Here is a 27,691-nt window from a genome sequence, read left to right as displayed (position 1 = left end):
TATCCCAGTGCTATCCTTGGCGTTTTTCCGGCTTGGAAAAACCAAAAATAACCATATAAAGTCTGACCGAAAGCGTGGTGTTACATTGCACCGGAAATCATGATCAGCGGATAGCGTTGCATGCGATATGATTGGTTTACCTGTCAACGATATGGGTTCACCTTCACCCTGCCTCAGTGGCAACAAAATCCCCGAGCAAATAATATTGCTTTCGTTATCACAACTTGCCTCTGCACGTTTCCGTGAAGGGAAGAAAATTACAAATAGCAGCCAAATCGGTGAGAGAAATATTTAAAAACCGAAATATCCTTTAGACACTTCACCAATTTCGTTATCTTACTTGTCCGTGCCTACTAAATATTTCCCGCGGTCATAAAACGCGTCTTGCGCCTGCGGGCTTTCGTGGGTTTGGTCGCTTCTCCGTGCGGTGCTCAGCTATGAGTCTTGTGGAAATTGTCTTTTTTCAATCGCGAATACGAAATTCGTGAATGAAAAACACGTCAAATATTGTATTTTAATCGTCGTTCTTTTGTGCTTTAGCGTCGAGCCGTAACGCAAAGATAGAGTTCAGATTTCCGCCTCCGGGTTTTGCATGACAGTGTTGTAGCGCTTTGGTCATGGAGGGCGAGCTACAGGCAAGGGATCGCATCGGGGTGCAAGATTTCGTTCTTCTTGAGGACTTTCAGAGCGAAGAGGCATTTCTGGAAAATTTGAGGAAACGCTACAATTCCGGCTTGATATATGTAAGTACACGGAGAAGTCTGAAGTTTATCAAATTCTGGAATCTTCGGCCGGGAAGCCAAAAAGTTTTTGAAGTCAATGGAATCTTTAATATTGTCACTTTCATTTCAAGACAACTGATTTCAAGACTTAAGCTAACGTTTATAATTTGATAGTCTTTAATTTCAGGGTTTCCTTCTTTCATTAAAAGCAACAGCGAGAGTTTTCTTTTCATACATACACAAAGGTAAAGACTAAAAATATTTGTTTGTAGCTGTGATAATCGCGCGGTTGTTATCGCCAAAGATTTGAAGCTCGGGCTCTTGGCTATTGAGAATTTTAAAGTAACCTTCAATTAAGTTTAATCAGCTGTTATTAAAATTCCATGTTTTTAATTTTCCTGCCGGTAAGCATATTCATAGTTTAAAACGTTTTTTAAAAAGCTTATGATATGTAAATAGTTAAGCTTATTCTATTAGCTTGCCATGTATAAGTTTATTAATTAGCTTTTCTTGTAATATTTTAAACAGACGTACATAGGCACTGTTGTGGTTTCGGTGAATCCATACAAGAATCTTCCAATTTACAGCCAAGATGTCATTGAGAAGTACAGAGGGGAAAACTTATATGAACTACCGCCCCACATGTATGTAGCCTTGATCTTTTAGCATTCTATTATTTTGTTAATATTTAATCGCTCCAGTGAATCTCTATTCTTCAATTATGAGGCAATTATTTGTTATGATTAACTTCATCCTTAATTTATTTATAAATATATGATTTTGTAACTGAAAAACCCAGCTAATTAATCAAAAGCTTTCTTTCATAAATAAATAAAACTTTCCTTTATGGTTAAAATAATATTATTTTATCCAAGTTAGAGGTGAGAATATTCATTTGACATGAGGTGTTTTATTTTGCCTTGAATTAACATTTGAAAAATTTAACACATTTTTACAATTACGCCCATTTTATGTAAGTTTATTAAATTGTAGCAGCTGGGTGTAGCCTACTGGAACAAGATTCTTAAAATCACTGGATGGCCTGCGTTAATTTTGTGATAAGTAACTAGCTGTATATGGTCTGCTTTTTTATGTTTGGCACAATGCACCAAGAAATGCAGTGATAAATCTATCAGTGATTATTTCAGTTTTGAATTCCTAAAAGCAGACTTTCAAATAACAGCCAGGTAGCAAGTAGAACTACATGCTTGTAATGAGTTCACTTCCTGCCTGAGTCCCATTTGGTAAGACGAGATGAACTTCATCACCTCTGAGAAATTCATGATAGATAATAAACAAACAAGAAATATTTATAAAATAACAGGTTTTGGGAATTACTCAGTAAGATATTTGGGGCCACTACCCTGGTCCAAATTAGATGCTAAAGTGAGGGAACAGCAATCTGTAGATGCTTTCAAGAAGTTGATTAGGAAACAAAATCTAGCTGCATTTATTTCTACCAATGACTGCAAAAATTATGTACTGTGCAATTCTTAGAATTTCTCTTGTGATTGAGAATGTTTATATTTTGTTAGTTTTTTTTGTGATAGAAGTTTTATGCATATTTTTAATTTTTATATTCCGAGATAGGTGTCCTTACTTAGTGGGAAACCACTATATTATATTGACACAGAAATAAAGTTTTTAATATTATTATTATTATTATTATTATTATTATTATTATTATTATTATTATTATTATTATTATTATTATTATTATTATTATTAATATTATTATTATTATTTAATATATTGTTATTATTATTATTATTATTATGAAATATTAAATAATCAGAGAGGAAAATGCAGTGCTCTTAATCATGTCTCGTTGACTGATACAAAGTTGATCTTAAGTCCTGACATGATACAAATAAAACCATCTTGAAAATGTTGCCACAAGCAATACATCATGTAGTTTGAATCAAGATAGACTGGCTTATGTATTAGCCTATCAAGGCGTGTGATTGGCTAACAATCTGTCTCCTTAATTTATGCAGAATTTGGCGAAGGAAGATGGCAAGAACCATCTGCGGTTCATGACATCATTCTTGCATCTATACCGTAATCACTAACTCCTCTAGTCTAGACCAATCAAAATGCAAGACTTTACTCTTACCATTGTATATCATGAGATAACTGGATGTTGACACTTCCTGTTTCAATTCCTTTCCAGCTATGCCATTTCAGATGTTGCTTACCGTTCAATGAAAGAAGAGAGAATTGATCAATGTGTGCTGATTTCTGGGGAGAGTGGTGCTGGAAAAACAGGTAGATTGTCTAAACTCTAGTGTTAAAATTTAGCAGATAAGATTATATTGTAGTAGTGCTTTATTTGTTGTTCCAGAAACTATTTGGCATGCCTCTCTCACAGGAAGTTTCTGATTTGGACCTCTCACCCCCCCCCCCCCCCCCAGAAAACCCATCTCTCTCACCCCTCCCATGTCTCCTTTGAAATCTTGGCTTCTAAGAACCCCCTCCACCACAGAATTTTCAGTGACCTGTCATTGGTGGTGTGGATATTTCTGAAGCCATGCAATGTGTATGGAGTTCAGCGGTCTGGGGTCAGTTTGTCAGACTTTGTATCCATGGAAACAAATATTTCTAAAGAGTATGTCAGACACAAGCTGCAAGCAGATCACAAATTGCTTACCACTTAAGTCTGGTTTGAACCTTATGAACTGAAGTAGTGGGTACTATTTGTACACCCTCTAAAGCTGGGATGCTAGTCCTCTATAGTACCCACGACCTGCACCCAACTGACCTCACAGATCAGTCGGTGACACAAGAAAGTACAGTGCTTCAGTCATAGCTGAGAAAAAGTTTCTGTCTAGAGCAAAGAAATGAAAGCAATGTGATGTCATATTTTAAGCCTGGTGAATAAACGATAGAATGGTGTATTTTTCATTCAAAGAACAATTAGATATGTACTCAGAAAAGAATGCCTTAGTCCTCCCAACAGGAGTCAAATTACCTACACTGTACAATGTCATGTATGATAGGCTCAACTCCTGTTGGAAGAACCCATATACTTTTTTTGCTATTTCCAAGTATACCTGTGTCACTGAATGAAAAATACATCTATCAAAAAATATGACATACATGTATGACAACAGTCAGCTGAAAGGAGGTTTTATTAGTTACAACCACCAGACAAGGCCATGGCATTGAGGCACCTCTGATAAAGATTACCACCAGGCTAGACCTTGGATCTTCAAAGATTGGAAAACTTTAGCCAATGGTTAAGTCACTATCTGACAGATTGCATTTTATCCACTAGATGTAGAGATTTATCCATAAGCAAAGTTGTCCGCCTTTTGAACAATAATTATATGAGGCCAGATGTATTGGTCTCTTTGTTAAAAGTACCCTGGTATGCTGATAAGAGTGTACATATTTAAAGGGATGCGAGTGGTTCCTTTAAAATCTCACAATCACTCATCAGAACATCAGTCGTGTGTGAAGTGGGAGTGTCAGCAAGCTGGTAGTCTTTTTATTGCCTAACAGTTTGTAAACATGCGTTAAGCTAGAAGCACAAAGTAGTAGCTAGCCCTGTTGGCTTCCAGCTCTTAGAACAAATGTTCAAACCAAAGCGTAATGCACTTTTAGCCATTCGCTACTGTGCCACCATTCTCCACCAACACATTAAACGTTAACCCTGGGGTTGGTACCTGTAGTTATCAAATCTGTCTGTAGTTGAAAACGCTGAGCAGCCCTTTTAACTTATATCAATATTTTCATCTGGAATTAATGCAGAGGCTTCAAAGAAGATTCTGGAATACCTGGCAGCAATAAGTACCTACTCAGATGATGTGGCGCGAATCAAAGATCGACTCCTTGAGAGTAACCCTGTTTTGGAGGTACATCACAGTAGTATAGTCCTTGGCTTCTTACTGATTTTGTATTAAATAACCCACAACTCTAGTCATGGCCGAGCTCACTTGTTGTTGCGGATGAATTTTGCTTACTCTGCAAGATTGTATACAGAATTGGGGGAGCTAGAATGGTGCAGTGGTGAGAGCACTCCCCTCTCACCAATGTGGCCCTGGTTCAATTCCTAGACTTGGCATCATAAATTATGTGGTTTGAGTGTGTTGCTGGTTCTCGTCCTTTCTCGGAGAGGTTTTTCTCCAGGTACTTCAGCTTTCCTTCCTCCACAAAAACCAATATTCCTAAATTCCAACTTGACCTGGAAACAGTGGATGAAAGAGCCACTCTGTTAAAGCCACTGAAATAATTTTTCATATATTTATTTATTTATACTCACAGGGTAAAGCAAATTGAAATTTATTAAGAAATTGCTCCTGTATATATCGGGGAAAAAGGAAATATTTCCAAGAATCTTATAATTTTTAAGCAGTTCTTGTGGGAGCCATGCCCTCAGAGCCCTCAGAAGCCCAGGCCCTTTTTAGACTTCGTCATGTGGCAATTAAAAACATATTGCGTGTTATAGCTGGTGAAAACTAAGTATTATGCCTCAGCTTCAAAACTTAACAAGAGCCCTGTGTGCCACCTACACAGAACTTAAGACTGATAACTGGTGCAATCATTGGCAACAATAAAAGAGTAGGCTGCTTCCAGTTTATGTAAAAACTAGTTTAGAAGGAAAACTGTTTTATTTTTAAGGCTTTCGGCAATGCCAGGACCAATCGGAATGATAACTCAAGTCGTTTTGGCAAGTACATGGACATTCAGTTTGATTTTAAGGTGAGTTAATTTTCATGTAAATATTTGTCTATGTTCTGTCAGAAGTGGATAGTGCTGTAACTGATAATTATAATTGGTTGTATCAGAAATTAAAAGCCATTTACCAGTTTGTGAAACATAAATCTATATACAGTCAAAGCTCTTGTAAGTGACCACCTCAGGAATTGGAAAAAGTGGTTGTAACTAGAGCTGGTCTTGTAAGCAACCAAAACCTGAAACAATAGAAGCTGGTCACTTACCAGAGCTTTTAGCATAAAGCTTTCTACCTCGGGGTCTCAGGGTAACACTCTTGATCCAGCCGTAAATCATCTTAAATTTAATATTTGAGATCTTTATCCACCAACATTATTATTTTAAATTCTATTCTCTATCGCTATGCTCAGCCGAATAGAAATCATTTCTAATGTAAGTGGAATGAGTAATGAACACAACAGTAGTGGAGGGAGCCGCCAGTAATTATCGTTTATTACAATAGTACAGTGCCAAGATACAAGCAAAGACAAAACACAGTCCATATAAAATATACAATTAGAAAACAAAATATAAATGCTGAACAGTACAATAACAAAAAGTACAACTCAGCGAAACATTTTCGAAGTAGGATATAGAAAAAATGTCTAGACAAGGCTAGAACTTTACTCTAAATGATAACTAGTAACAACTATATACGGAAAAAAATTAGCCTCGAGAAAAACTGGTCGGCATCAAGTGGTGTGATATGCGTAAGGAGTGGTTTATAAAGGCGCATGAAACCCCTAATGGGAATAGAAACAATACAACCAAATTAACAACCAAAAGAAATACATTGTGATAACGAAGTGTATGCTTTTATTAAAGAGTTGCAAGTCGTAATTCACATATCAGAATCTTTGAGTCGTGGCTTATGAGAGCTTAAAATCAAAGGAAAAGACTAGTTGGTAATTCCAAAAAGTGGTCGCAGTCACTTATGGGAGTGGTCGCTTACAACAGCTTTTGATTACAGAGTTTAAGTGACAGTTCAAACAGGGTTTCACAATGGTGGTCGTAACTACAGCTGATACTAAGCTTATGAAAGTAGTCAAAAGAAGCAGCTTCCTCTGTAATTATAATTATCACACGTCTGAATGCTGTAAAACATCAATAATTATTGTTGTTTTCAGGCATGTTTGAGATTTTTGTAGTCTTGATCTGTAGGGTGTCCTGAGCATTGAGGAAAGTAGTGAAATCAAAGTTCCAAATACTATGTGAACGTGATAAAGTTACCCTTTTGGGAAACTTTTGGCCTGTCTTTATATTGTTCAGACTTGGCTGAAGTAGAGGCCGACCCTTTTTTCAAGGAAATTTGCCACTCTCAAGCAGTCTTATCACCTTAACAAAAAAACTCTAGATCTTCCTTTGTCATTAGATACATAGAACTATAACTCCTGAAAACTGGAACTTCTTTTTTCAGGGTTCCCCCGTTGGTGGGCATATTATCAACTATTTGTTGGAAAAATCCAGGGTTGTTCATCAAGCAAAAGGTTTGGTAATTAAATATTATGCTCGACATTTTGGTTGCTGTTTAAAATAATGTTGAAAATAAGTCCTAATATTAGGAACTAAAATAACGTTTATGAGTCAAAAATGTCCAAAGGAATTTTAGCTAGCCTACAGCTACACATAGGCTAGATTTTATAGCCACTTCAACAGTTGCAATTTATAAGGAAGTAATTTTTGGGTCTTTGTGTAAGTACCAGAGCATATTGTATGCCTTTTGTTTGTGAGGTACAGTAGGTGTATTCTGGTCTTGTTGCATTCGTATTGCTTGCTCTCTTTTGATTTGGCCATTTTTATGTCATTTATGCCCAGTGGTACTCACAAAAGAAACCAGTCCTAAACAATATAATAATAATAATTTATAAATTGGTATACTTGGAGATAAACCCTTATAAACATTTCTTTGTGGGGTCTGGGGGTGAATGCCTATTGAACACTGTCTAATAGATTCATTCTCTTATGTTAAAAGTAAGTAAACAAGCCTTTTTACAACTGTATATTTAAGGGAAAATGGTAAAGGGTTAAAAGGTCTATTGTTGAGCACATGTAGGAAGTAGTTTTGTTTCATCATGGTCTGATCCATTTGAACTTAATCTGATTCTTAGGTGAAAGGAATTTTCACATCTTCTACCAACTGTTGCAAGGTGGTAGCAGTGGACTACTTGAGAGTCTTGATTTAGAAAGGGACCCTTCAGCATACTTCTATCTGAACCAGGTACAAAATGAAATATTTATTGATTCAGAAGGATGTTATGCAAAAGAATTATAAGTATAAGAGACTTGGTTTACCTTATAATTAAAATCAGAATTGCCTCAGATAAGCTCTATTTTGGCCTAGTGACATGGCTATCTTATAAGGAACTCAGCTGTGCATTTAGTTTTTGAACAAAATGTAAATCAAGAAGTTCAAGTTTTAATAATTATGAATTCCTCAAAAATGTATAAAACAACCTAGTACACAATAAGAGGTAACCAATGATTGACTGATTTCTTTTATTTTCAACCATGAATGCTTTGCTTGAGTTGATTGAGTTTTGTACACAAAAGAAATCAGGATATAGTACTCTCCTGTGGAAGAAATTAAAAAATCTTTTTTAGGCCTGTTTTTTTTTTCTTTAAATCTCATCTGAGGCAATTTCATCAAAATAATTTCAACCAATTAAGTACATGTACTCCTCGCTATAATTCTGCAAGGAACGAAATTAATGAGGAGAATTTAATTTTAATTTCTATTTCAGGGTGGTGATACTCATGTAGAGACATTAAATGACGTTGCAAACTTTAACCATGTAAAGAAAGCACTGTCGACCATTGAGTTTGCTGCAGAGGAACAAGACTCCCTGTTTGCAATCCTTGCATCAGTCATCCATCTGGGAACGGTTGGGTTTTTAGAGCCAGAGACTGAACATGGTGAAGTGAAACTGGAGAATGGAAGACCTGTCAATGTTGTGTCAAAGGTACTGGGAGTATTGCATCACACATGAGGAAGAGTACTTAGTGTATACCATCCAATTTTTAGGGAACATAAACACGATGATGGCGACAGGAGCAAGAACGCCACAAAACAATAGGTTTAATGCGCAAAAACAATCACTATGCCAGCGCGTTATACCATCTGGTACATTTCTTTGCTGTTATCAGGAAAACAACAATGTGAAATGACAAAATTCAAGATTTTGTGGAGAACGTGAGCACAAAACTTGGGGGTGAATTTTCCATTCTCCTTCCTTTAATACTTAAACGCCATTCCTATCACTTTAGTTCCCAGATAGTTCGCCCACATTGTACAACTTCAACAAATCGGAATAATAGTGAAGTTACTGTAGTTGAAGTAACAAGAAGTTATATTTTCAAGTTACATTTCCGTTGCCTTTGCCATCGTCGTTGCTTAAGTTCCCTTTTAAAACCCCATGAAGTTTGTTGACTAGAAGTCTCTCTTCCTTTAAAGTTAAAGTTAAGACTTTTTTTTGGAAAGCCTTTTATTGATTTGTTACACTGTAAAGAGCATTAGAACATTTAACGGTTTATCACTTTATATAATTCTGAGAGATGTCCACCTGTAGGTAGACCAGAAAATGTCTCTTCATGGAGGTTTAACTTGACTTGCTTAGTTTCTTTGTTAATTAATACTTTTCATGTGTATAACAGCTTCTTGGCTGCCCAGAAGAGTACCTGGAGAAAGCGCTTACGAGTCGAACAGTGGAGACCAGAGGAGACAAGGTACCAAACACTAAACTGCTCAATAAACTTAACGTATACATTGGATATACTGTGGTCTTAATGAATTGTCGCACTTGTTGTTAGCAATCCAAGCCATGATGATGCTGTCTAGTTGTTTCCTAAGTCAGAAACTATACTTAACATGCACCCCACACTGTCTCTTTCACCCAGGTATATAATGGGTACTAGTAAACCATCAGTGATATAAAACAAGACCTCATTACTCTTTAATTATAGTTGCTTCATACTACAGTAACCTTCCAGTTAGAAATCTTAATACCAGCTCTTATAGGTTCCATACAATCCAAAAGAATTCTATAGGATGCTAAAAGTCAGTAATCCTTTAGGATCTTGCTGAACTCTCCAATAGGATTTTGTAGGATTCTCAGAATATTACAGGATCTTGTAGGATTTATCAGGATCCTGCAAGATCATTTTAAAGATCAAACAGGACCTCCAGTGTAAGTAGGATCGATCTCAAGTGTTTTTAGGGAACCTAGGTTAGTATCCAACATGGTCAGAAGATCCTGTTAGGATTCTGAGAAGAACGGAAACCAGTCTAAGCTTTGGCAAGAGGGCAACTTTTAGTTTGTACCAAATCTTTAATTTTATATGTTGCATGGTTGCATGTCAACAAAACAAAGCAATGACTCAACATAGCCAGTAGAGCTGGAATTTAAATTTTTGACCTGAAGAAGCAACATAAGACAACTGTTTTACATATTTATATTACTTCATAGGTGAGGACACCATTAACCAGTGATCAAGCTATCTATGCCCGGGATGCACTGGCCAAGGTAGTGTATGACAGAATGTTTACCTGGCTTGTCAAGCGAATTAATACTTCACTTGTGAATGAGGTATGGCTCAGTTACCATAAAGTTTGGATTTTAATAGCCACCTTTTAGTATGGTTACTCATCAGGGGCCAGTTGCATAAGGGACTGGCTTTTCTACAGTCGTTCCCTGCATTCTGAAGGATTTTCTCATACTCTTCTTGGTGTTCCCTATCCTCAGTAAATCAGCTCCAGCAGATTGATCTAATATAGTGCTCAAGAAAACCTTCAGAACACAGAGAACAGTTGCAGAAAACTTCCATTCATTGCGTCGACAAAGGAGACGCTACCTAATTGAGTCGTTGTGCATGTTCCTAAGCGTGAGATCGAGAAACGAGGTTGTGTGTCGGTTCCACTTTGAAACGTAACAATAGCATCTTGACGTCCCAATGCTGTCCATCATGCCCAGCGTGCGCGTTCCTTAGCACCAGAAATCGAGAAAATAGGTTGTATGTCGGTTCCATTTTGCAACGTCACAGTAGCGTCTTGACGTCCAGATAAGGTAATCTTAACATGATTTATACAACCTAGCTATAAGTGCCTTAAGGGCTATGGCGACACACTATAATCTTTGATTACTATTAGTCTTAAGATGTTTTATGCATCTGGACCCAGCAGTTGCTTCTTTCAGGCTTTTTGGTAGTTATTGCCATTTGGTAGCTGAAAAGATCAACTGCTTGACTAAGTTTTATCACCACTTCTAAGTTCTCTTTCATCCACAGCGGCCATTGAGATTCCACTCACAATGGACGTTTTCTTTCCATTGCAGTCTTACCGAGGCAAGAAGACACTCATGGGCCTGTTGGACATCTATGGCTTTGAGATTTTTGAATCAAATAGGTACATCTTCTTGACTTGAACTCCTTCACTCTCCCCTTGTGAGAAAGTTTGGTTTTCAATCTTGTGAGGCTGGGTTTGAAATCTTAAATTGTGATTATTCAAAGGAAAGGCATTGAGGAATCCTCTCCACTGGTACTGTTTAATGATGTCAACTGGAAGTTAGTTTTGTAGTTGGGGGTTGAGCATTACACAACCTCCAATCTGAAAGAGCTATTGATGGCCTGTCCATTTGAAGTAGGTCTCACCCCAAGTTAATTAGAAATTTAGTTGGTTTTGTACTTGAGTGTTATAAGCATGACCATACCCTACCACCAATCTGAAAGAGCTATTCATGGCCTGTCAAATTGTATTAGGTCTCACCCCATCTACCCGTGAACCTCGCTGTTGTTACACTTAAGGAAATAAATGCCTGGGCAGTGGTGTAGCTCAAGCATTTACTGTTACCAACTGGTATGATTCTGTGATCAGTTTGAAAACGTTGTGACAGTATCCTATAGTTAAGATGCTCTGTTTATAGTGAGACATGACTCACGCTTATCTTTCTTTCTTTTTTTAATTAGCTTTGAGCAGTTTTGTATCAATTACTGCAATGAAAAGCTTCAGCAATTGTTTATTGAGCTGACTTTGAAGGAAGAACAAGATGAGTACAGAAACGAATGCATAAAGGTATACTGTACTTGTCTACTGATTATGCTCACTTGTCATGTAGCATACCTACCACGGCCTCTAGCTGAAGAGAAGATGCTGCAGTATTCACAGCACAAGCCTCAGACCAGCGTGTCGTAAATGCACAACTCTGGTTCATATTTGGGTTGAGTTTTTTCTCCTCCTTGCTCCAAGGGTTTTGTCTACCCCTTCCTCCCCACCTTTCCAGGAGAGGCACTTAAAAAAGTTTGGATGAATGTGTTCCTCTGTGGTCCAGGAGCCCTATCCCTTGCTGATATAGACACTCTAATTGGCTACCCAGACTAGAGGTAGAATTTGATACCCAACTTCAGACCTCTGCAAACTTGGATAGAACTGGGCCAGATAGGATAGTGGGGAAATGGGTAGGGTAGGTTGTCATAGGATAGGAAGTAGAGTAGGGCAGGGTAGGGGAGTTTAGGGTTGGTTTGGGTACTATATTATTTAGTAGTCAAAAAGAGTATTTTGTTAATACTTTGGCTTTTCATCCTCCATGAAATATGTCACTTTTAAATTCCAATTTAATCCAGAATCTGGGGGCCACAGTTATAACCCCATTACTGTCCCTTTCAATAGCAAAGTGCAGACTCTGAATTTCAACCCCAACTAACTATTTGCATGTTTTACTGGAACAAAATGTGCCAATCACGGCGCACGAGCAAGATCCCTTGACCCCTTTGAGCCAAAGTTTTAATTTGTTTTCTTAGAGGTGGACTGCAGTGACTGATGGCAGTGAAAAGCGTAATGTCAGTGGATTGAATCTTGAACTTCAGGGTTCGCATGATATTGAAAAGCGTACTGTAGACAAAGCCAATGTACGAATTTTGCGAGTGCAATGAATCTTTTGATTGCTGGTAGTAATTACTGTCAGACATTTTTTTTTTTGCAGTTTTGTTTTCTGTTGAATTTCCAAACTGCCCAGTAATTACAATAAATGCTCAAATTAGCGCACAGAGTGCTTATTTAATTTTCTGGGTCAAGAGGGGGGCGCTAATTCGAGAGGGCGAAGAGGGTGCTTAAATGAAGGGGGGGCTTATTTCATTTTTTAAATTGTGGCCTGACTAATATTGTCTTTATTTCAAGTAAACACAAACTGTAACAAAAAGTAAGAAAACTGAAACAAATCTGTAAGGAGAAACACAAATCTGTGTGTGGTCACTTTCAAGGTCCTGTTGCCTCTAAGTTCTGTTTTTACCTTCTATTCTTTGTTTTCTCTTGGGGAGGGTTGGGGGCACTTATTTGAAGTGTGGTGCACTCTTTTAATATTTCTAGCCTCAAGGAAGGTGCTAATTGGTAGGGGTGCGCTTATTTGAAGGGGGTGCTAATTCAAGCATTTACAGTAAGTCAGCAAAGACCCAATCTGTGAAAAATTTAATATGAATTTGTTTTTTTTTTTTTGGTTGCAGTGGGAGAAGGTTGATTTCTTTGACAACAAGGTGATCTGTGATCTGATAGAAGCCAGGCACCAAGGCATCATTGCATTGTTGGTAATTAACATTGATCTACTATTAAGGTAGACTTCTCTATCAAAAGCCTTTTTTGGTGACTTGTGGAAAAACAGTAGTTCACTTTGCCGTGATAATGAAATCGTAAAGGAAACAGATTTGCTGCTTATAATTTCCTCTGTTTCTATGCATCTGAATAAATTTGTTATTAAGTTCCCTGATGCACATAATAGTTTGGTGTAGGGAAAGTCTAGTCGCTAGCCAGCCAATAAAGTCAATTACAACCCTTTCAGCATTGCCAATACAAACAGTTAACTTAACCTTCTTCATAACAGAAGCAGTCAAATTTCAATTCGTTGTATTCTCAAAGCAGAAAAAGTAATTAACTCAGTCTATAAATGAAGGGTTTTGTTTTTATCCAAAAAGTCACCACAAAACTGAGGATGATTCCATAATTATGTCTCTATGCTTAATACATTTTGTGTTTTTTCTCAATTTGTGAAAAGGATGAGGAATGTCTTCGGCCAGGAGAGGTATCAGACATGACATTTTTGGACAAGATGGAAAAGACAATTGGAGACCACGCCCATTTTATCAGGTAGGTATGGCAGTATTAATGATTAATATTTCTAAAATCTTGGCAAAAGGGTTCAGCAGTTACTGCATAGCTCATTTGGATTGTTTTAGCGTGAGATCAAAACATCTTTTCAAATTTTTCTACTGGCATTTAGGTGCATTCTTCTTTCTGTAACAATTATCAAGGTGTTAGGAAGTACAACTTAATTTGGAAGATATTATATTGCTCTTGTCTGTCTTCCCGGGGGGGGGGGGGGGGGTACTCCCCTATATGGGCTATACGGGGACGTGCCGCTGGATAGGGTATGGTTTTTGGCCCCTCTGTCCTGAACAGGGTATATAATTTCAAGCTAGTCTGTCCCAGACCCGTCCTAGACAGGGTATGGTTGCAAGACTGTCGTCGAGTATTTGGCAATCCGAAATCGGAGACGTTAGTCTGCATTTATTTTAGTGAACAATGCTTCACGTCAATTGAGTTTCCACTTAAGGTTCACCGCTGTTAATGCGAAATTTTGGGATTTTTCGCCATCACTTCTAGGAAGTGTATTATTTTATCTGTTGTAATTGGTATTCGTGTTTCAATGCGTGGAACATCACGTCTGGTAAGTGACAGTGGGCCTTTAACCCTTTGACCCCTGAACAAACACTTGTGAAACACAAGAGCTAGATGTTGTCCTTTGTCCTAAATAGGGTCTTAAAATAGAGGACATTGTCCTACACAGGGTAGGTATTTAAGGTTATTTTCGTCCTAAACAGGGTCAGGGTTTCAAACCCCCAGCGGCACCCCTACACCCAAACATGGGTCAAGTGCCCCCCCCTGGGTCTGTCTCATGCTTGCACGGCATTAGAACTTCCTGTAGAATGGTAACTCATTGGCTTACTGCCAATAGACCTGTGGTAGGTGTTAATAGTTTTTGTGTTCAGCTGAGAACTGTGCAGTGGTTTCAAGTCAGAATATCACATGTATGCATTAAGTGCCTGAAGCAGTTCAGCAGAATAAATTATTGTTATTTATTATATTTCAAAAAAGCTTCATTGCAAGCACTGGCAGGCATCAAATGATTTCATAATATAATACTTAAATGCTTTCACAAATTTCAATTATTTTTTTTTTTTTTTTCCCTTTTTCAACAGTCATGCAACATCAGGGTACAGTGAAAGAAAGACAATCGCAAGAGAGGTATGTGTGTTCTCTGTTCTGTTCACTTTTTTAATGTTTATTTTATTTATTTTTAATAAATTATGTTTTTCTAAGGACATTCTATTAATAAAGGAATATTACTTTTTTCTCATCTTTGTCCTTTCAGGAATTCAGATTAAAGCACTATGCAGGAGATGTGACTTACAATGTTAATGGTAAATTAAATCTCAATCCGAATGACATTCATTGTGTTATTTCTAGGTAGTCTGTGGATAATCTCCACTTTCTGGTCTTCACTTGTTAATTTTTGTTCCACACATTCAGGTTTCATGGACAAGAACAACAATCTTCTGTTCAGGGATCTCAAAGAAGTAAGTCGATCCAGAAATTAAAGAATATATATATATATATTTCATGTTCCACATTTTATATATTTTTTTTTGCCTGTTTATAGTGGTTATTAAAATTTATTATTTTGGAAAATGAATGTCAGGAAACAAGAATACACCATGCTGATTTTAGGGGTGGCATCATGACAAAAGTGCTACTCATCTTAAAATGTTGTGTTTTTTATTTTCAGGCAATGTGCAACAGTACCAACGCCATCACATCAGAGGTGTTTCCTCAAAAAGAGATTCTCTCACTGAAAAGGCCAGAAACAGTAAGCAGTGATGTGTTAGAATCAAATAGAATCTGATGTCAAAGTCCCTTAGAGACTTATGTTATTAAGCACTATGGGTTGTTGCCATGTGTTCTGGAGGCATAAATGACTGGCCATTCCATATTGGTATTTAATTTTTTACATGTGTGTTGTTGATCTCCAGGCAGGAACTCAGTTCAAGACAAGTTTGAACAATCTGATGTCAATCTTGATGTCCAAGCAGCCATCCTATGTAAGATGTATCAAACCAAATGACTCAAAGAAAGCAGGTTAGACTATTTCAACTTTCAGTGGTATTTAGCCAGAAGATATCCTCTTACAGGAAAAGGACAGTAGTCTGATAAACACCATATAGCAATCAAAATGCATTGATTACTCAAAATACTTACAGAGCATCTAAATGTGTCAACAAACTTGCACAAATGTCATTTTACATAAATAACTGACTGATCAGCTCACTCTATCACCATCCATAACAATAATATCCATGTCATGCATAACTGTTCTTTATTTGAAGGCTGGCTAGGCTAGGCTATAGTGGTTGTTTGTAGTTCATATACGGACTATATTTTTGAACTAAGGTTTTCCAGCCGACCTATAGTTCCACATCAAGTTTGTCGTTTCCTTCACAGCTGTCTTTCAGGATGATCTTGTGCGACATCAGGTAAAGTACCTGGGCTTAATGGAGAACTTGAGAGTGAGAAGAGCCGGATTTGCTTATCGGAGACCGTTTCCGTTCTTCCTACAGAGGTATATAGTCCCAACTCGCCTAGTTTATAGTCAAATCTCTCTATTCTTAATACTAAGGTGACACACCTAAGTATCCATGCTATGATGAAGATGTCTGTTTTACAGACTGGTGGTATTAAAGGAGTTGTTGCCTTCAGGGCCACATGAATAGTGGTAAGTTTTTAGTTGTCCATATGGTAGAAATGTTTGTAAAGAGAGTTTTTATCATGATAACAATGGGGAACTTCTGATTGAACTCTGAGTTGCGATTGAGTCGAAGTAAACTTTTGACTTTCAAACCAGTGATATGTCCAGGACCTTAATTGCACCCTTCTGTTGCTGGCCTGTGGAGAAATGGATTTCAGGGCTGTGCCACATAACATAAAGCATATGCTCCTGATTCGAACCTGATAGCTTGAGATTGAGTTGAGTCACCAAAAAATAAATAAATTTTATTGTCAGAGAAACAATTTTGAGGAGGAAAAAGAGAAACCCTACTAACTAAAGTCAGAGTGTCAAGTAAATATTACAGCTGGATTGATAAAACTACACCGACCCTTTCTTCCATTAAACATGTGAACCGCGCTCAAGGTTTGAATAGTTGTACAAGTACTTGCTCTTAAACTTGTACTCTTATGTTAAGTTCGCTAAAATTTCAATATGCTGTATAACAGCTTTCTCTGTAGACACCAAAATTCCAGTACCATTACTGTTTGCATGTACAGTGTATTTCTGTTGAGTGTTACGTTCTAAGATATATTTTTGATGATGCAGTGAAACCTCTCATAGGTGACTACCCCAAATCCCATATGCTTTCTTTTTAAGGGTGGGTGCTGTGTCTAAATCCAGTGTATGTATGGAATAATTTTTTATTTTGATTTATTCAAGGTACAAGTGTTTGTGTCCCGAAACCTGGCCAACTTGGCATGGTTAGTGAGTTATATTTTATCTAGTCAATTGTGGATGTTTTGGAAGGGAGGAGCTTGTTTTTCGCTTTCTGTCTGCTTACAGCGGTTACCAATAACACGCGGCCTACAGCATTCAAAAGAGTCGGATTAAGTGGCGTTTTGGTGGACGTCAATCAAACAAAAGCCGTTGAAATTATTATTAATTCTGATAAGATTCCAAGGTAGCCCTGCAAGAAACTAAGAATTTTCCCTCGCTAAGAGAAGATAAACTTTATTTAAATTGATTCTTGAGCCAGATCAAGCGCAATTAAAAGGTATTTTTGAATTAAAAAATTCAATTTTCACTGCACGTGATAATTTACTCACTTGCACGCATCGCTGATTTAGTATCAGGTGTAGCGATTTCAAATGTTTCATTAAAAAATACAGCTGCGTCTAAACAATGCCCATTTTTTTAGATAATCTGGCTTGGAAATCAACTTTCATGAAGTTTACCATCTGTCAGTGGATAAAACTGTCAATTTCTTGGTTCTGTTGCCTTGAAACGGTCTCAGAATTCAAAATAATTTCGACGGCTTTTCTATGATTGACGTCCACCAAAATGCAACTTTATCGGAGGCTTTTGAAGGCGATAGGTCGCGTGCTATCTGTAACCGCTGTAAGGAAAAGTAAACAAAATGTTTAAAGAAAAGTACACAAAAATGGGCAATTGATCAACCGCTTGTGAGAAAGGGAACCACCAGGGAAAAAAGTTGGCTATTTAAAAGACTAATAGACTGCAAGCAGTCCCTTTATTAAGTTCCCGTGTTTTCTAGCAAGGAGCGAGCTGCCACGATTTCCTCCCTCTCCCCAATCCTTCCTTTTTCACTTTTCTAATTTGCATATTTTTACCGTTGCTTTGCATGGGTGATCTGAGGAGAAAAGTAGGACTGCTTGCAGTCCATACAGAGTTTCACAGAGACCTGATATGTAACAATTTCATTATATTAAATTTTGCACTCAGAGAATCCAGGTGATGGAGTTAGGAAAATCTGTGAGCATCTCAACTATAAACCGGATGAATACAGGATTGGCAAGTAAGTTCAGATCTTTACTGTAGTACTTAGAAGTAAGCAAGTCTATTCTCCCCTCAAAAAGTGTTAATAATACTTAAAGATACACTTAAAGCATTGTTAACATGCGCTTATGCAGATCAGATCACAACCAGAGGTTATAAGCTTAACATTTCCTTTTTGAAATTTGTGGTTAGTATCAGTAAAGAATCTTAAGTTAACTCTTGGGAGAGGGGTCTTATTGTCACAATGTGTACAACGCCTTAAATTTCTTAAACACTGCTCATTCTCTTTGTCTGTCATCCTTCAAGTCAAGTCATCTGTATTTAGACAGGGAGGCCCTTTCAGCAGTAATATTGGCTTGTATCCATAGAGGCCCTGTGTAATTTATAACTACTACAAAATAAAAAGCTTTAATTTGTACAATTAAAGTAAAAAGTAAATGAAAAAAGTACAAGAGGAATTAAACGTCACATATGATTAAAAACAGGAACTAATTATAAAACTTATGAAACTTTTGTGTTTTGTGTTTCATAATTTACTTGAAACTTGAAATAAGACTGGACTCTTTGTGACAGTGTTCTCAGCTTGTAACTTGTGACTCCTTCCCTTAACCTGTGGCCCTTCCCACAGTTCATTCTAACGTTCCCAACTCCTCTCTGTCTTTGCCTTAGTAAGTGTTGTTTTAATTCCCCGAAGGGAAGCCTTGCAAAAAGCTAGTAACGTTGGTCAGGAGGAGATGAGAGGGAAGACATTTCTGTGATCTAGTCTAAGCACGTTTTACATGTATGAGAACTAGTCTTGTTTTGTGTAGGGTTACAGTGGAGGCTTAATAGGAGAATGTTTCCAAATGCAAAATGATGTTCCTAACACTGCCGTGGTTTGACTTGACAGGACAAAGATTTTTATTCGTTTTCCTCAAACACTGTTTGCCACTGAAGATGCATTTCAAGCCAAAAAGCCTGCTCTTGGTATGTTCTAATTAATCTTGTTTTGTTTTTTGGTTTCATTTGATTGAGAGTATTAAATTTTGGCTGTTCAGCTTGAAGACCTAATGGGTTGAAGAACACCAAATTAGCTGCAGAATTCCCACAAGGCTGAATTGTTGTCCTTTAATCGGTGGTCCAAATCTATGAAGTGGGGCTGGAAGAGAAGCAAACTGCTCATTGGTCGAAAATCAAAATAATTATGCACATGTAGATTTGACCATTCTCGTATGTCACAAGTGATGTTTTTCTAACTGATCTGGTCTTGGCCTAATTAGGGGTTGGGGAAGGTTTTGGGTCTGAAAATGGGGATAAAAAATTGCATTTTTTGGTGTGAATCAGAGTTATTGGATTTCTTTTGCATGCTTAAGTACCTAAGAGCATCACAAGCAGACTGACTCGATGTTGCTGGTAGTTTCCTTGGCATGTTCATTTTTGTATCTAAATCTTTGACATCCTAGGCTATCTGTGCTCTTCCTTTTTTGTCTAGCCTCAACTATGAATCATCTATAATTGCTGTTTACCGGAGCCAGTAGTGTGTATTATTAGTCAGCAGTAAAAGCACTTGAAGCAAACCAATTCTGTACTTCTTTTTCATTTTGACAGCAACAATCATCCAAGCTCAGTTCAAAGGTTATTCCCAAAGAAAGAAGTACGCTAGATTGCGAGTGGCAGCCATTACCATAGCCACACACTGGAGACGAGTTCTAGCTCAGCGACTTCTTGAACGAAGAAGGAAAGCTGCTCATCGGCTGCGCAAGTATGTTATGTGCATGTTTTCTGTTGTCTGTATTAAAGTGTGTCATACCAGCAAAGCTCTCAGAGCTTTGACTGTCCTTGATTGGTTTTTCCTTCCATGAGAAGAGAATTATAGTGGATCGGACTCAATAGAGACCTTTAGATTCTAGTATGAGTGCTAGTTTTTCCCATAGAGAACAATTGTTGTTAACGCATGAAGTGCATCATTTTGGTGGGAAAACAAGATAGCTGTCATTATTTTACAACAAATTTTGTGAGAATGGCATAGGGATGAGAAGAAGCCCTCAGAATGTAGGTGATCTCCTCTGTTTGGAATGAGAAAAGGGTGCAGCCATCATCATTCAAAACAACCACGTCAAGTTTGTTGCTCACAAAAAAGCTTCCAGGGATATATCTCTTCTTAGTACTTTGCTAAAAACCTGAAGTCAAATCTTACATTCGTAGTTGTTCTCATACTAGAATCTTAAGTTCTCACTCAGTTATTCCACCATCAGACTACATCCACCTATACTACTGTAGGGGATTCAGTGTTGAAGTTGATCGCACATTGTTTCTTACTGTTTGTTAATTAAAGGTTTATCAAAGGATTTATTACAAGAAATCAGCCTGCAAGTGAGGATAATGTTGATGTGAGTATTCAGTTAGATGTCTCATTTTTGTAGTTATATTTATTATTCCGTACAACTGAACATTGTTTCATATCGCTTGTTGGTCTGTCTTAGATGAAAAACAGATAAAAGCAGTATTACTTCGGCAAAGGCAATTGTGTTTCCTCAGTTTCTCAACACCAGCATGGAACTACAATGAAAAAAATTCCAGGCCTCTAACGTGATCCAAATGTATAAGAGTCTGTACACACGTCAGGTAGATTGGTAAACATCAAATGTGGTGACGTAGGTGGTGATGTGATGTGGTCATTTGATTTGACATTTGTGGTGACATAGGTTCATCTTCGATTTCCTTTTTTCTGAGTTTCCCTGTATCACTGACTGAATAACACATTGTCCTCATTTATTTACAAGGCCTACAATACACCATCAGATTTATTCCATCCACATGTCACACATTGACATTCAATTCCTAGCATAGCATTATGCAGGATCTTTGTCACTTGAACCTAGTTTAATGACCAAGCACCCAAGAGTTTCTTGTAGCTCAATGGTGGAGTATCTGAACTGGTAATTGGAAGGTCAAAAGTTCTATTCCTGCTGGGAGAACTCAGATTTCCTTTTTCTGAATATACATGTGTCACATGACGGGCATAAATAACACATCATTCTCACTTAAATATAACTTTATCCAGTTTGTATTAACAGTATCAAATTAGTGGTGTAGTTGTGGTTCAACTGCTTCCTTGAAGAGGTCAATTCGATAACAACAACAGCAATATTATTACTCATCTTATTCATACACAAAGTTAAAACATCAAAAACAATCATTCCGCTGGCGGGTAGCCATGGCTTATAGAGGGTGTTGACGCTTACAAGGTTCTTGAAGAGGGAACAAACATAGCCAGTACTTATCTTTATGAAGCTTTTATCGTTTTTCTAGTTTGTAGCATATGTGAGGAAATCTCACCTTCTCCTACTAGCAAGAAGTTTGCCCACCACTGTTTTAGACAAGAGTTGGCCAAAGCCTCCTGGCTCTATGGTAGAGGTGAGAATATTAATTTAATTTTTGTCTGGGTAAAAGAAGGGAGGTGTCTCAATTTTCCTAGTCAGGTTAAGGGCCGGGCGATTTCCTTGTAGTGTAGCCATCTGTATCATAGTAGTGGACAGTGTTTAAATGGTTATGCATTACAAAATGGGACAAAGTAAGTTATTGATGATAAATAAACATTTTAGGGAAACTTGTATTTTGGTCTCAAGGTTTTTGTGGATATATTAAGTTCTTTTCTGTTGCTGTTGCCAGTTGTTTTATTGTTATGTTGAAACATTCCAGGCTTCTGAATTGCTGCACAAGTCGCACACTCGTCTACTTGTGAGGAAGTATGTGAGAAGTATCACACCTGAGAAGAAAACCCAGGTATGTTTCGTCATGCATGGTAATGGCATTTACTCCTGATCTGCAATTGGTTAGTGGTTACTTCTTGCAACTAAGCAAGCTCCTTTAGAGATTAATCTTTCATGAACCTGAGATTTCCAGGGTTTCTTTTACAAGTGTCATTGTGAACCCAAATTGATTCATTGACTCAATATATAACAAAATAACAGAATGTTTGCCCCCATATTGTCCCTCTTCACCCTAGTGTATAAATGGAATGGTCACCATCATTTAGCCAGAAGCATCTCATTCATGAACTCAAGACAATTACATGATAGCTCCTGGTTCTTTCAAGGAGAAACAGCGTTAAGTACCAAGTTATGTATGATTCACTAGCCCACAGGATGGCTATGTAGACATTTATAGAATGATAGCTCTATCAATGATGACTTATATGGCAATTTCTGTCTCTTTTTTTTAACAAAATGTATGACAATTTCCGTCTCATTAGCTTGACATGAAAGTGACAGCAAGTGAAGTGTTCAAAGGAAGGAAGGCCAACTATAAGCCAAGTATACCAGTGCCATTCACTCCTCACAGGATAGGTACCAAATTTGTATATCAGTGCTGTTGTTATTGTTGATGATGATGATGATGATGATGATGATGATGATGATGATGATGGTTGTTGTGTGTCACTCAATTACACCATATCACCTTGCCTGTAATCCTTTCAGACATTGCACAGGACGTTCTTAAGCAAAATGTTAGTACAAACAAGCAGATTGTGCCATCATCAGAAGACATCAGGGTGAGTCTGCTGAATAAAGACAAGCACAAAACATTTATGACAATAGTTCAGCTCTCATCCCACTATACTACTAACAGTTAATATTACCCATGAACCACCCTACTATACTACTAACAGCTGTATGAGCCACCCCACTATACTACTACAGTAAATAATGGAATAATTGTTTTATTAAAAACAATAAAGAAATATTGCTAGATCTTGCTGATTTTGCTATGCATGAACAACTATAAGACAATTTAATGGTCGGTATTCTTCTGGCATGGTATAACGGCTCATGTGCCATGTGTCGGAGACTTAATGACTTTGTGTCCGCGCATGATAGTTGTTTGTTATAAGTCTAGATATTAAGAGACAATGAACATTTTAGTGACAAACGTTGATTGACCATTTTTCGATTATCACCTAGCAACGACCAATCACATTCTTAATGAACCAGTGTGAAACCAAGCTTCCTTTTTGTGTGTGTTCAGAGTAGCTCTTACATGCCTGTTGTAGAAGTGAATACTGATACGTAAACCCGAAAAGATTAAAAAGGAGTGGTACCATCGACTCTACTGATTGTCTTTGTTATAAGTTCGGGAAGAAACCCTAGAGGACAGGGCTAAGTTCTCAACACGGCCACTAAGCCAATCAAATCCCTTGAATTGCATTATACAGTGAATTATACGCACCTCGTTGGCTATCTGTCATCTGATATACAATGCACTTGTAAAATAATTGTTAAATATGTGACAATTAGGATTAATCTCTCCTTCTAGTATTGCATTGGGGTGCACAAGTATGACAGAAGTGGCTACAAACTCAGAACACGAATCCTCTTACTTACTGATCAGGTAAAGAAGTAATGTATCAAATACAAGGAAGAGTGTTTCATTGTGTTTCACAGTGTGTTGAAGAAATGAGGTGCAGCCAAGTTTTATTGAACAAACTTCAAGATGAGTTTCAGATGAAACACTGTTCCTTGTTTTTTATATAGCTTCTCAAACCATTAATAATTCATTGCATTGTGAGAGGTGAGCATCTTGCCTCAAGGATTTTTTGTGGTCTCTGGTTTTCTTCCCTCCACAAAATACAGGATAATACAGGACCAGCATACTCTGTGTTTTGTGGCTAATTGCCAGTTACAATTTCATACTGGCACATTATGATTTATGTTATTAGTAAGGAGAACTTATTTTCCACAGAGTTACTTTGAAATGTATAGAATTGATTCTGTTACTATTTATAAAACATTGAATTCCACTTTGAAATGAAGCCATAATATCAAATTCATATCTAACATCCCATTATTTCCATCTCATGATCACATATAGCTGATTTCTGTAAAACTGTAAATGGTTTGAACCCAGGAGTCATGCCATAAGTAGCAAAATTATGATCATCATTTTTTTTTTACTTATGATTTCTGTAAGTAAACATAACTGCATCTTTTTTTTCCAATTGGCAATCAGCACTCTACGTATCTGCAACCTTGGCATTACACACTATCCAACAAGATTTTATAATCATATTTAATTTATATAATGGTTTACAGGCCATTTACATCCTGGATGACAAAAGTTATAAACTCAAGCACAGGATTGCCAATGGCAGTCTCACAGGTATGAGTTTATCGTACTACAACCATTTGGTGGTCTGAGTTTGATAGTTTAAATCTCTTTCTTCATGGCAGTTATCTTGACAATATAACAATGGTATTTTTTTGCTAATTGTAGGTATTTCTGTCAGTTCAAAGACTGATGGAATTTTCGTTCTTCACATGCCAATTGAGGATAAGGGTGACAAGGTTTGCAAATGTTCACTTTATGTTATTTTTGTTACATGTAAAATTTTGCAAAAAGGTTAACTATTGTGTCTCATCCAACCTACAGACCTGAATGTCAAAATATGCCCATCTTTAAAATTGTTTCAGATATTAAATCTGTTCCCTGCAAGCTGACGGTTGTTTTAGCTACATGTTGTTAGAGACTGATAGAAAAAAAATTCCTCAACCCTCAAGCTACCTGTAGCAATCCCATTTTTTTTTTCAGAATTTTTACATCATGACTCAGCTCCAGCCCTTATTGTAAGACTGAAACATAACCTTCTACCTTCATGGTTTTCCTAGGGTGATGTCATTCTTACAAGCACGCATGTCATCGAGACAGTGGTTTACATCTTGAAAGCACTCAACAATAACCAGCTTCTCAAGATTGAGTCAGGAGAGTAAGTTTCAAGTTGGTTCCACCAATAGCTTGCATAATTTCGCCGTAATTTTCTCTTTAGTGACTTTGATAATTTGACCCTTAATTAACCGGTGCCAAGCAAATGTTAAGTGCCACATGTTCAGTAGCAAGCAAGTACGTATCACCAATGGTGCCCTCACAAATTAATCAGTTGTAATTTAATTTTGTTCTTCAGAATAAAGCACAACATGGCAAATGACAAGACAGGAACAATTTCATTTTATGACGGGTATGTAACAAGGAAGTTGTGCAATAAAAACCCAGCAAACATACTGCCGGACAAGATTATGTTTGGAAAGCACTGAATGCAGAATGTAGCATTTTACGCTCATCTACAACAATAAGGGTTAAGCCACGAATCATATCATTTTGGACCTAAGCACTTGTCCATACTAGGTGGAGTTAATTAGGCACTGATCATGCAGACGGTTCTAGCTTCTAGTTGTTGGTGTGCCAGGCATTTGACATAATTATAGGACTTTTATGGATTTGGCATAATTTCAGCAAAATACCCCTGCTACTCCCTCAGCAAACACATTGTTTGCTGGATACGTCACATCATTCTACCTTAATAAAGGTCGAGATACAGTGATGGTTTGTGAGTGAAGTGTCTTGCAATTTATTGTATAATCAAGGGACACAATGCTATAACACAGGGGCCATGTATTTCAAGACAACCTTCGTGTCAATGGTTTAATGACCCAGACTTAAGTTAATTTGGAGTGAAATTCTGATTTTGGCAATGTACTTCTTATTTGCTAAATATTGTAAACTGGTACTGTGTGCTATGAACATGGGCATCTAGAGCTCAGACTAAAAGTTTGTTGTACTTAATGGGAGCAAACTCTAGCTTCATGTTGTTATAACTAAGAGTTTTTTTCTCTGCAGCTCTGAGTTGCTGATTAGAAAGGGACAGGGAGGCGACCTGGAAGTGGTAAGACTAATTTTGCCATCATCATGCTAACAGAAACAGTGTTGTCATATGTTCTTCACATTCTGCATACATGTATGCAACATTTTTGGACTTTAAAAGTCTATGGTGTTGGTACTGCACATGCATTTTTCATCCATTATCATCATGAATTGTTCACAAATTTTACAATCGTGGGTGCTAATTATTGTTCTGTCTCGTTTAGACTGCTCCAAGTTCATGAAACAATTTGAAGTACTATTGCAGAAATTTGGATGCTGTTCTGTTCCCTCTTCAACAGGGGTATGGGAGATCTCGACAAGCACTTATAATTAGATGCAAACAGAAATCTTACAGTGCATGTTCAAGTAGCAAAGTAATGATTATTTTGATCTTAGTTAGTCAGATTTTCAAGTTCATACAAATTGTGTAACAATCCGGCTGAACGTGGTACTTACAGTATGAAATAGGTTGCCAATAATTTTGGAGAAAGTTACATGATAGTATAATCTTCTGGTCCACAACTAGACAGAAATTAATTATGTTATAAAAATTTGCCTGTGTACAGAAACTGGCAGGCTCTATAAACTCAGTGATACCTCTGGGCATTCTATATGTCCTGACATTGACACTTTCTGACCAGAAGCATCTGTCCTCTCTACAATCTCAATATTTTTCTCTTGTGTTTTTCACATTTTATGTGTCACTTGGGGTGAATGTAAAGGTGTTCATCACATTAATAATACCATTGTCATTCATATCAAACTTCAAGTTTCCTGCTCCTTTGATTTTACAAAATTTATAAGAACTTAATTGTTTTTTTTTTTGTTTTTGTTGTTGTTGTTTACGCTTTGAATAAAAGAATGCAAAGAATGCTAATGCGTTTTTTGCTTAAGGTTTTTCTTCAAAATAAAGCAGAAATTTGCGAAAAAAAACACAAGGCAATGTTTTTCTATTAAATCAAAGGCCACATGCAAAACTTCAGCTCATTTGGATGACATTTTAAAAAAATGGCCAAAATCATCACTTATGATAGTTTTGCATAAAACCCTTCAATTTTATCATTTCATGTTAATAGTACTTCACGGTGGGACTACTGCAGGGTGGTAACAGTGCTGGCCATTGGGTATTGAGAAAAAGCAAGAAAAAGCAGGGCACGTTAAATGTAACAAAGTTTGGAAACATATTTCCAGTGGGGGGTGGGGTGAGCTGCTGGAACGCTTTTTGAAAGTAAGGTTTAGTTAACGTAATGTAACTTATCACCTTAGTTCACAGAAGTTGAACAATGTTCAGAAGTCTTTGGAGTAACTTAATTTTGTTACTGAGTAATAAAGGATACATTTCAATTTTTTTTAATAAACGTTAGTTAAAAAATTAACTGTGTTAAGGGAATTGGTGATTTGTTCATAATCAATGTGTTAGAGTTTGTATTTCAGAATCAATTATCAGAAAACATTTTTATCTGGAATAATTTGATAGTCAAGAGTGGCTTACTACATTTATTTACTTTAGGCAGTTTAAGGATGTATTTCATTCATAGTGTTGGTGGAATTGCGATAGCTGAAAACTGCAAAAATATACATATATACAATCATTCCTCATCCCTAAGGCTGAACTAATGTGTGCTATTTCTCTACAATCAACCAAGATCTGTGATTCCATTGGTGAACTACAGTAACCCTGAGAGGCCAACTCCCCTGGATTATTTGGGAGTCTCCCAGATACAGAACAAATCTCCCAGTCACATGTAAAAGCAATGTTTGATAGCTCACAATAATCATTGAACTAAGATTTATAAGCTCAGTAATTTTCACAAAATCCACAAAATGTTGGGTTTGCAAATTCATGTTACAGTTCCTTACCCAATCTCTTAACCCTTTAACAACTTATATCAAAAAACAAATTCTCCTATCTTGTCCCCATACTTTTCTTATAAAAGTACTGTGGAGAGGTTTTTAAAATATCAAGAAAATTATTCACCT

General features: G+C 37.1%; 1 protein-coding gene and 1 pseudogene across 2 annotated transcripts; one reads left to right on the top strand and one right to left on the bottom strand.

The window, feature by feature from the left end:
* LOC146466047 (uncharacterized) overlaps window positions 1-27,691 on the bottom strand; it is a 451,139-nt pseudogene that overhangs the window by 403,724 nt on the left and 19,724 nt on the right.
* LOC146466049 (unconventional myosin-Ic-like) lies at window positions 162-26,317 on the top strand. Of its 2 annotated transcripts, XM_085127822.1 has the most exons (37): window positions 162-278; window positions 541-743; window positions 1,251-1,366; window positions 2,896-2,990; window positions 4,476-4,579; window positions 5,346-5,426; window positions 6,856-6,925; window positions 7,547-7,656; window positions 8,180-8,398; window positions 9,090-9,161; window positions 9,902-10,021; window positions 10,766-10,836; window positions 11,397-11,502; window positions 12,927-13,007; window positions 13,472-13,563; window positions 14,676-14,721; window positions 14,849-14,897; window positions 15,007-15,053; window positions 15,263-15,343; window positions 15,507-15,612; window positions 15,976-16,093; window positions 16,961-17,001; window positions 17,984-18,056; window positions 18,927-19,003; window positions 19,625-19,778; window positions 20,352-20,406; window positions 21,329-21,433; window positions 21,719-21,802; window positions 22,272-22,365; window positions 22,498-22,571; window positions 23,333-23,407; window positions 24,109-24,175; window positions 24,290-24,360; window positions 24,682-24,779; window positions 24,975-25,028; window positions 25,688-25,733; window positions 25,936-26,317. In XM_085127822.1, exons 2-37 carry the CDS (start codon window positions 618-620, stop codon window positions 25,951-25,953), a joined length of 3,096 nt encoding a protein of 1,031 aa, XP_084983948.1. In that variant the 5' UTR covers window positions 162-278; window positions 541-617; the 3' UTR covers window positions 25,954-26,317. The 2 variants fall into 2 exon arrangements, with proteins under 2 accessions (XP_084983948.1, XP_084983949.1); XM_085127823.1 differs by lacking the exon at window positions 162-278 and having other exon boundaries at window positions 346-743.

This window comes from Pavona decussata, unplaced genomic scaffold (genome assembly GCF_977016875.1).
Source record: "Pavona decussata unplaced genomic scaffold, jaPavDecu1.1 SCAFFOLD_154, whole genome shotgun sequence".
Lineage (NCBI taxonomy): Eukaryota > Metazoa > Cnidaria > Anthozoa > Scleractinia > Agariciidae > Pavona > Pavona decussata.
The sequence above is the reverse complement of the archived record's forward strand: the minus strand, read 5'-3'. Positions and strand labels throughout refer to the sequence as shown.

Excerpts from the sequence above, each read along its gene's own strand:
- LOC146466049 (XM_085127822.1), top strand. The coding sequence starts at position 618 with ATGGAGGGCGAGCTACAGGCAAGGGATCGCATCGGGGTGCAAGATTTC. Across the intron at positions 8,399-9,089 it reads CTGTCAATGTTGTGTCAAAG|CTTCTTGGCTGCCCAGAAGA; the intron begins GTACTGGGAGTA and ends TGTGTATAACAG. Across the intron at positions 15,054-15,262 it reads TGTTCAGGGATCTCAAAGAA|GCAATGTGCAACAGTACCAA; the intron begins GTAAGTCGATCC and ends TTTTATTTTCAG.